At 40.2% G+C, this 10,687-nt stretch overlaps 1 protein-coding gene across 3 annotated transcripts in view; it reads left to right on the forward strand.

Annotated features, from left to right (window-relative positions):
* Positions 1-10,020, forward strand: part of lpin2 (lipin 2) — a 31,101-nt gene extending 21,081 nt beyond the window's left edge. For all 3 annotated transcript variants that reach the window (XM_079651898.1, XM_079651897.1, XM_079651899.1), the window contains exons 16-20: positions 179-265; positions 1,180-1,332; positions 4,785-4,899; positions 5,553-5,656; positions 6,196-10,020. In XM_079651898.1, coding sequence (XP_079508024.1) covers positions 179-265; positions 1,180-1,332; positions 4,785-4,899; positions 5,553-5,656; positions 6,196-6,340 — 604 coding nt within the window. In that variant the 3' untranslated portion in view covers positions 6,341-10,020. The remainder of the gene's footprint in view (positions 1-178; positions 266-1,179; positions 1,333-4,784; positions 4,900-5,552; positions 5,657-6,195) is intronic.
* Positions 10,021-10,687: the final 667 nt, after the last annotated feature.

The following is a 10,687-nucleotide window of genomic DNA, read 5'->3' on the forward strand; positions in this document are numbered from 1 at the left end:
CTTCTATGAACGGTCTTAAGCACCAATCTGCTTTGCCTGGTCTGCTTTGTCACGCTCAGATTTCTCTGACTTTGACTCTACATCTGCAACGTTTTGCAGCCTTGTTCTCAGTGATGTAGGATGGGAATATCTGTGTTTGTGTGACTAATATCTAAATGTGTTTGTTTGAATGATTAAGGTCAGACGTGTTTGGACAGATCCTGCCACAGTTGGGGAAGGACTGGACCCACCAGGGCATTGCCAAGCTCTACCACTCAGTAGCTGAGTAAGTGCGCAACAACAACAACACTGATTAATCAAAGAGGAGCGATGAGTGGTCGGTCAGTGGTTAGCACTGTCCGGCTTTGACTCCCTATAGTCTCTCTATGGACATGATATTACCTCCCTGTGTTTGCGTGGGGGGTTTTAAGGGTGATGAGTCAGGAAGTTCAACTTTATTCCACACAGAGGTATTTTAGACACTAAAAAGATGGAACTCCATGTCAGTGTTTGACTTTTCTCGTTGTGAGTTAAAATGACCTTAACCTGTCCTCAATGCTAGAGTCACGCAGACAAAAGAAACTGGAAGCACACAAAATAGGTTGTAGTGACCTAAGTAGTAATAGTATATAGAAGAAACACTTTGATTGATTCGGTATTACTGCAGGGCGGCATGTGTGACGTCAGCTTAGTTAAATCATTGAAGGAAAAGGTACAATGGAAGTTTAAGCCAATGTTGGGCTGTTTGCCTTAAAGAGAATAACTAATGTTGAAAAGAAACGTTTACACAAGAATGAAATTCAATATTTAAAACCCTTATCAAGCTACATCCCACTTTGAAAAAGCACGTTGCATTAACTTACAGGTGTTAAAAAGTTATAAATGGCAGCCCTTTGCTTTCTGCTACTTTCTGACAGAAGTATCATTCAAATTTATATATATTCATAGAGAAAGTCGATTTTTTTTATTAAATTGTGCTAAATTCCCGATCTGGACTGTCCTGGAGATTTTACGGAAAGTAGTTGTCTAATGGCAATCAGCTGGAATAGCTAATGGATCGATGGTACACTATGACATCAGCAGCACATTATGAAAGCATGTGATCTTATTAAAGTGCTATTCTTAGTAATGGCTAATGATGGTTGGGATATTGAGCTGTGTGTGAACAACTGTTAATGAGCACCGTCTCCTAATTGACAGGAACGGCTACAAGTTCCTGTACTGCTCAGCGCGAGCTATCGGTATGGCGGACATGACACGAGGTTACCTGCAGTGGGTCAATGACGGAGGCACCATTCTCCCCCGGGGACCCCTCATGCTGTCTCCCAGCAGCCTCTTCTCCGCCTTCCACAGGTACGAGAGCATTCAGTATTAATGACTACCAGTTTCAGTTTCATTAAGAAAGATCTGTCTTATCCTGAAGTCGTCTCACACATTAAATCCCCCTTATTACCAATCCTTTTTGTCAGCAAATTCAATTTCATATTAAGTTTCTCAGACTCCAAATCTTCTCTAAATCCTTATTCATTATAATAAGCCGGAGGTGTTAAGGCCACAGAGAACTCAAACTGAATGTGAAGCTCAGAAGGTGTTAACCGTGTCGGTAACCTTGCCATCAGCCCCTAGTAAGTGTTTGTTATGCCTGCACTTCCTTTTAAATCTTTATTTCTGGTTTCCACTGTCGGCTTTACACTGTTGAGAGTTTTGTCCTCACAGACGGAGACAGCCGCCATGCAATGCCCTTGATGGACAATTGACATGTTTATTAAGACTAGCATCTAGCTGGGAATAACAACTGATAGTGGTACTGTACCTCAAAGAAAGGATTTTTGTATTAATAGCACAAATTATCTAGGAGATTATGCCAAAATATATCTCAGAATATAACAACATTTTATGTGATAAAATGTGTTGATGTCAATTTAATTAAAATGCCATAACACTACGCATAAGGTGGCAGATGTAGCTTTGCACGTGCACGATTGTCATTCACTGAATAAAAGTGCCCATCTGCTGTTCTCTGGATTGAATACCGAATACTAGGGCTGCTCGATTATGGCAAAAATCCTAAGCTCAATTATTTGGGTCAATAATTGTAATTGCGATTATTCATTGACTTTGAAAACATCCATTCATTGGAGAAAAAAAATGTGAACAGTATGTTTTTAACAGTTGATTACCCTGAACTTTAAGTATAATTCAACTGAAAAACCCCAAAAAAAAAAAAATTGGGAAAAAAAAGAAATGTATACTACCAAATACACACACACACACACACACACACACACACACACACACACACACACACACACACACACACACACACACACACACACACCCAGTTTGATACAGGCCTTGTTATGGGCCCCTTGACATTATCATGAATGGAACATGACCAAAGCGGCTGTGCTGTACTCATGCTGTGTCAAAGATCAGCAAAGTAAACAAACGTACATCTTATATCTGTATCTTACATCGTTTCAGTGGGATTCCTCTTTGACCTTTACCGTGTACATCATGGTTACTGTGTCACAATGGCAACCTACAGCATGTGGAGTTGTATCTTATTTGCACTTATTTGTATTATTGACATGCCCTCCTCAATTTAATTTGCATATAACAGAGACCTCCCTACCATCCTAGCATTTGGACCTCCATACCTCATTTACATAGTGCTGTATTCCATCAAGAGAAGTTGTCTCCGATATATTTTTTCAAATTCAGAGACAAGGAGTGAATGCCAAGTGAAGCAGAACATCTATTACTGGACGTCTGGACTTAATCGAAATCTGGGCAAGGCTAGTTTTGTAGAACTGACTACATAAAAGATAAACAGATGGGTGTAATAAAAGTGAACTAATCAAATGAATTATTTTAAATGATTGGATTTGTGTATTTCTCATGTATACCTCCTCTTAAAGCTAATTATAAAATATCCATCAATCAAATTGTATTCATTTAGCCCAATTTAACACATTTCTCAGGGGGCTTTACAGTGTCTACAGCAAACAGCATCCTCTGCCCTTACACAAGGGGTGCCCACACTTTTTTGGCTGGTGAGCTACTTTTGAAATGACCAGTCTACCAACCAAAAATAAAATCCCAAATTGCAAGGGTTGCTGAATAACACGTTTTATTTATACATGGGATAACTACAATAGGGCTGCAACAAACGACTAATTTGATAATCAATTAATCTATCGATTAATGAAACGATTAATGGACTATTCGACTATTATGCCTTGCACAATTTCTCAAACGCTCTTATTTAGCCATCAACTTTTAGATTTAGCTTGAGGTTGTTTTAGGCATGTGGAAACTAACAATGAAGACAATAAAGATGAATACTTGATTCAAAAATACATATATTATTAAATTAACTTAACAAATTGTTTACAAAATTAACATTGCTTTTTATTGAAATAAAATAAATAATATTTCAGGTCAAAAGAAACAATGTTTTAACAAATCGTATTAAATAATCTGATGACAGAACTGTAAACAGAATAGCTGAAACTTTAACAAAAATAAATACCTCAGTTACCTCTAATCATTAACCCATGTTTGTATAATGTAGTTAACTCCGTGTGTTGCTGCTAGCATACATAACACCTGACGTGGAAACGTTACTCGTGGATGGGGCTACAGAGCTACTAGAAAGACAGTCGAACCCGGTGCATTCCTCCGTCTGGATGTGGTGCACTTTTGCTAAATGTTTAGACAAATTGCTCGTGTTACCGCCCTTACATGCTAAACACTCGTGGCAAGGAGCATTGTCCACCTCAAGACGGGTAACATTTAACCACACCTTGGAGCGCTTCTCTCCGCAATCCCCGCTTTGTGTTGCTGCATGTAGCAGCTGCGTGTAAAACTGCCCCGCCCCCCGCGCACACTGGGGAGAGCGATCGGTCTGGATCGGAAAGATCGAAAATAAACCGATCATAGATGCATTTTTTTCGCATATTAGAAACATGGTTAGAAACGAGTTGGCGACACTAAGACTGCGAGATAATGTTTGTGTCGCAATAACACATGACCTTTCTCTTTCTCAACTCGCTACTCGGAGGGAAGTCGCTGTCATATGCCTTGTGAGCACTCCGATAATGCCTCTCCACGTTACCTTTCTTTGGCAGAGCGACGCTTGCTTTACAAATAAGGCAAATAACCTTTTGAATGTGACATCACAAAAAAAGATTCTCCCTCCCATTCTGGGTGGAAGTGGTATGTCTTTAGCTTTTTGCTCGGTCCCACACTCATTTTGTTGTTTGTCTCTTTAACTTAATTTGAGTTTTCCTGGCACTTGACTGATTTTGTATCGCTTTGCATTCTGGGTTAACAGACTGGAAAGCGATAGGTCGCTTTTTCTGTCAATCAAGTAAACTCCTGAATTAAGTGGCAGGGAGGCCAAGGGAGGAGGGATCAAAACCTGTTTTGTCTATTTTAACGGAGCTGGATTTTTTTTATATGAATGACTCGCGATCTACCAGCATTGCGCCCGCGGTCGACCGCGGGGGCAATGCTGGTAGATCGACGTACTGGGCACCTCTGCCTTAGACCCTTGCAGTATACAAAGAAAAACCCCACAGTTAAAGGGGAAAGGGTGGGAGAAACCAAAGTCTCATGCGTATTGACTAATAGTACTACCAATACATTTGAAACACAGACATAGACAATCCATTATCTAAAGAAAAAAAGGATTGGGAGAAACCAAACGTGTATTTGCCAAAGTTAACTCTCATTCAGACTTGACCCACAGTAAGGACGTGCGTACGAGTCGCTCTAATCAAACTCTCTGTTTCCTGCAGGGAGGTGATTGAGAAGAAACCAGAGATCTTCAAGATTGAATGCCTTACAGATATCAAGAACCTGTTCCAGCATAACAAGCAGCCATTCCACGCCGCCTTTGGGAATCGAGCTAATGTGAGTTAATGAGTGTTTGAAGATGTCAGACTCCCAGACATTAACGCTTTTACACGTCAAAGAGCCGTGTCTTTTTCCAGAAGTCTAGGCAGACGTGATGTGTTTGCAATATCAACATGACACGTTGGCTTTCAATTAGAGACACAAACATATGAAATCAGTCCTGTGCTGAACCTGGGCTGAGGTCACTGGCGGAGTTTGGTCCCATGAGGCAGCGTCTGTGGAGAGAGAGCTCCCGCCGGGCACAGCGCACCATCTTCAGCTGCAGCAACACCAACACCCAGATGAAGCACTGCGTCGGCCGTCAGACCCTCTGTCTCTAACGCTCGCCAAAGAAAAGAAAAGAAAACCAACAAACACACACAGTCTTTCACTTCAGCATAGAAATATTGCCATTACGTGTGTTAGGTGGAACACAAATCTGTGCCTCATGTTATTCAACACACCTGTCCCCAGTTTGTGTTGTATGAGCTACTTTCTGAAAATAACATCATGTCAGACGGCTTTTGAAGGCCTGGTTGCTCATTTTTAAACATATTCAAATGAGCTGCTTTCACATCCTTTTATCCCCAGAGAACAATTCAGAAGATTGTTTGCGTTTCATTTACATTTTGGATTAGAGATGTAAGCTTTCACTCCTTTCTCTCCTTCAGGATGTGTTTGCCTATAAGGAGGTGGGAGTCCCAGTGTGTAGGATCTTCACTGTCAACCCCAAGGGAGAGCTGATCCAGGAGCAGACCAAGGGCAACAAGTCCTCGTGAGTGCATAACCTGACATTTACTGCCTGCCTCATTAGGTGGTTATAGTGCAAAGACATTGGTACCATTAGAATAAGTACTACAATTGTAAAAGTGCTTGCATTAATTGTATATATATATATCTGAAGAAAAAATCCGCCCAATGAAAAGTTTTAGGAGATAGAAATCCGACATTAAAGTTGCATTATTCAATGGTTTTATTATAACTGTGAGGGTTCCTCACTGCGATGTTCACATCACACAGTGAAGTATTCTCTCACTTTCTTCTGAGCTTTAAGGAGGTTTTTCAGTAATATCCTACTTTGCTTGATTTCTAACAAGCTCAAAATAAGTGTTCCAGATTTCTCTATTCATCTATTTATCAATACATATACATGTTTTAAAATAGCTTTTTAAGATTTACATATAGATGTAGATTTAAGGATGTGTGTAGGTTGTCTGTATTTCATATATGTTGATAACGGGAAGTCCGACCAAACGTAGGCTTTTACTCATTTTTGTTCCGTCTCTATCTTTACTTTTCTTGTCTCTCCCACAGTTACAGCAGGCTGAGTGAGCTGGTGGAGCACGTGTTCCCTCTGCTGAGTAAAGAGCAGAACGAAGCCTTTGTGCTGCCGGAGTACAGCTCTTTCTGCTACTGGAGACAGCCCATAGCCGACATCGACCCCGAGGAACTGGTCTAATCCGGCACTATGGAGATCCAGGTGCCCATATACATGCAAATAGACTGTGCACTTGAATGCATCTCCAGGAGACACATGGACTGAAACACAAACTCTCCTGCATCCTACACACACACACACACACACACACACACACACACATACACACACATACACACACACACACACACACACACATACACACACACACACACACACACACACACACACACACACACACACACACACACACACACACACACACACACACACACACACACACACACACACACACACATACACACACACACACAGGGTTATGACCATTAACACAAACTAGCTGTTAAACAGTAATCACCCATTAGAGATAACTGGAAGTTTTCTCAAGAACAGTAAATCCTGATGAATAATCAATCCCTGAGAACCTTCATCCCTAGCAGACGAGAGACAAATCGTCATCTAATTGAAGACATCCGAACCCAGCGAGAGATCTGTCCTCCCCGTCAAAGTGCAGCGATAAAGATCTGAGCATAATCTTTGTTCTCTGTAACTTCTATAAACAGGATGGTCTGCACTTCCCATCAGGGACCCACTGAAGCCCCACGCGAGGCATTAGCCTTCAGCGCTAGAGTCTGCACTCTGCAGAAGGAAAATACATCTTTCTCGAATCAACATTTTGTACATGTCCTGAATGCCCTGACTAAGCCAAGTGATATGTTCAAAGCAAAGAAGACGCACAGGGTAGGCAATAAACTCTGGCCACTAGTTATATGCTGGTAATATTTAGCTGTGGCTGCTATGTTTGCATAGACACAGGTCTCCAGTCCTTTCTCTGTTCAAAAACATAAAGTATTGAATAATAGGGGATCCCTGCTTCACCACCTATGAACCAAGCCTTGACTCAAGAATCATGTTTCCATATGAAAGTGCAATGCCAATTATGTACATTTGTTTTTGACCTGGAACAAATATGTTTCTAATCAAAGTCTTCAGAAGTTAGCATATAAATGAGTTGGTCTATTATAGGATTGACCCCCAAGAGACTGCTGTTTGTTAACCATGTGATACTAAAAGTCTGTTGACCTTTTTCCTACTTTACTTCAATGACCACAACAGCAAGCCAAACCGTGATCTTTTTTTACCAAAACCAAGTCTGGTTTGTTTAAATTTACAAAAAGTTCAAACGTTGTCACTGAGAAAAATGCGTTTCTTCAAAAACACAATTGGGAATGCAGTTTAATTGTACAGGAATGTTATGTTGTAGGAGACAAAATAAGGGTTATGTGAGCCATACACCGCAGTTCATTTCTCCCAAACTTTGTGTAGGTGTTCAGTTTGGTTGCTGACTCTGGATCTGTTCATAAGTTTGCTGTTTGCTGATCACAGCTTTCCCTGCAGGACTTACCACGTTCATAGCTAATGAGTCATGTTTGTTACCGTTAATATTCAAGGTCATACCAGGGGTACATTTTTGCCAACAAGTATGTGAAGATACACAGTTAGATGAAGGAATTCATTGTATTTTGTGTAGCTGTTATTTTAATATGATTATTCTGTTCTACAAGCTCTGGCGAAATCAAGTGTGTTTTGTTAACAATGCAGTCATTATTTATAATAATTGGTATGTTTAAGTTATTGATTTCTATCGTGATGCCTTTGCTTGTCTGAAAAAGTAATTTATTACCAATGCAATGTGGAAATACTTCAAAATGCTACTTTGTATGGTTGGTCATTGGTTAACATGCACTTAACAGTAACTGCTCGGCCTTGTATGGTTTCTTTTTTTGCCTTGTATCCTATTTTCACAACGATCTGTATTCCTTGTTTTACATTGAAACTTCCAACATCCTAAGGAACAGACACATTTCTCAGACGTTCTCAGAATCCGCAGCTTTAGTGTTCAAATATGTGTGTGAAAGAAAAGATAACGCTTGAGTTGAAATAAGCATATCTGGAGACAGGGCTTAACATGAAGGATTTACCCTTTGGCGAGGTCCTCTGTAGGATGACGATGGGAAGATGTGTGTGGGTGTGTGTGTGTGTTTTTAGTCACTGAGTTGTGCTGCTGTTGGGGTGACTGACATGATGCAATCCTCCTTTGTTCCCTCAGTGGCTTTAATAAGATTTACCCAACGCACTTTGTCTAAGCTGCCCCTCTGACCCGCATGCACTTCACTGAAGGGCCTCGACAGACAGAGTATCAGTTTTTCAGAATTATGTCAATATGAGGAATGTTGAAAGGGGATTTGAAGGCTTCAAAGCAAGAAGAGGGGATGAAAAACAAAATAATGTTCAAATAGGGAGCTGTGCAAAGTGTGTATGAGTGTGTCAGAGCTGCAGCGATTGGTTGACAGGGAAAAAACACGTACTTTTCGGATTATCGAATACTATTTTTCATTGATTAATCGTTAGTCAACTGTTGTTTTCAGCCTCTAAAATACGGACATTTCTGGATTATCTCAGTTTTATTTTATATTAAATTAAATATATTTTGGTTTGTGACTGACAGGACCAGTCATATCGGTCTTTGAAAAAAAGTGATGCAATATTTGTATTTTTTCTCAACATTTTACCAAGTGATTAATCGTGAAGATAGTGGGCAGATTTGTCGATAATGAAAATAACTGTTCCAGTCCTTTTGGAGGGGGGGGGGGGGGGGGGGGGGGGGTGTGTGTGTGTGTGTGTGTGTGTGTGTGTGTGTGTGTGTGTGTGTGTGTGTGTGTGTGTGTGTGTGTGTGTGTGTGTGTGTGTGTGTGTGTGTGTGTGTGTGTGTGTGTGTGTGTGTGTGTGTGTGTGTGTGTGTGTGTGTGTGTGTGACTATTGGCTGATCCTGTGCCTCTGGTAGCAGAGGAAGAGCCTTTGGGTCTTGTTGGGAGGTAAACAGGAAATACTTGAGGAAGCGTTCTGAAAGCGCTTCACTGGCATTATGTGTGTGTGTGTGTGTCTCGTAGGAACAGAGAGATGTGTGCAGATGTGCCGCTCCACTGACATGCATCATACCTCCAGCACAAGTGTAACAGTCCCATGATAATATGTGCTAGAGGATTCAACATTAAAAAAGAGTCTGACTGAGACTTAACAAAAGCACAAGTTAGCATCATGGCTACATCCGCTATTACCGTCATTATTTGGCTGAAGTGTTTTCTGCTGTCGCTCAGATGTTTTTGTGATGATTAAGATGCGTGTTTTGATTTATTTACTTGTTCTCTTCGAAGTTTGGTGAAGTCAAATAGATATATATCTTATGATTAACAAAATGAATTCCATTCTTTCTATGAAAGTAAAGCACCTTGTGTGGAAGAATCACACTTCATCCTCTATGATCCTGGGATACGTGGTATAAATAATATTGTTTGTTCTCACTCAACTGCTGTGGAAAAGTATCCAGTATATATGCTGATCATCACATTCTTCTGTCTTCAATGCCTTTTCTTTTAGATTTTATTATTTCTTATAAAGTGTATGATCTTTCTGTTTGTTTCTTTCCATTTGAAGGTAACGCTTGCTATTTTGATTGTGTCTGACCAACAGGAATACCTTAAGTGTATGCTGTGTTTGATTTGTATAAAATGTGGTTAAAAGTATGTTTAAAGAACAAAATACATTGTTAGACGAAAAAATATTCAGGCCTAATGAAGCTAACAGAGTGTGGCTTGTGGTCATATTTGTATTAAAATAAAGTTTCTAACTGAATACTTTAATGTTCGACCCACTTTTATTGTCTCCATGAAAGGATCAACAATAACCAGAGGCTAGAAATTTAACTTTTACCCTGTTGCTCATTTGTTAATATCAATGCTTTAATACCTCAGGTAATTCCACGTTTGCTTTATTGAATAACACAACCAAATAACATTTCAATTCCTTACTGGTGAATAGAAATGAGTGTTTTTCTCCTTTCAAGGTTAACAGAGGCTGATCTGAACTGCTGCTGCTTACAGTTTGCTGTGTTGGAATATTTTAAGTCTCAGGAGTGAGGTGAAGGGAAATGTATTTTTCATCCTAACCCACTTTACATAATGACCCAAATGGGGGTTCTCATTTTTCTCAGTGCTGTTTCTGAAGCCAGCAAAGTTTCTTAGATTAAAGAGGACCTATGATGCTCATTTCCAGGTTCATATTTGTATGTCTCCATGCTTTAATGTTCAAAAATATTTTTATTTTTATCATACTGCCTGTGCTGCAGCCCCTCTTTTCACCCTCTGTCTGAAACCAGAGCCCAGTCTGCTCTGATTGGTTAGCTGGCTGGCTCTGTTGTGTTTGGTCTTGAGATGTCACTAGCCTATCACCTACATTATGTTGGAGAGCTAGCCAATAGAAGCACCAGTGTTACATTATGATGTCAGTATGGCGCAGAAGTAAACAAAG

The sequence above is a fragment of the Notothenia rossii genome (genome assembly GCF_949606895.1).
Source record: "Notothenia rossii genome assembly, chromosome: 9".
Taxonomy (NCBI): Eukaryota; Metazoa; Chordata; class Actinopteri; order Perciformes; family Nototheniidae; genus Notothenia; species Notothenia rossii.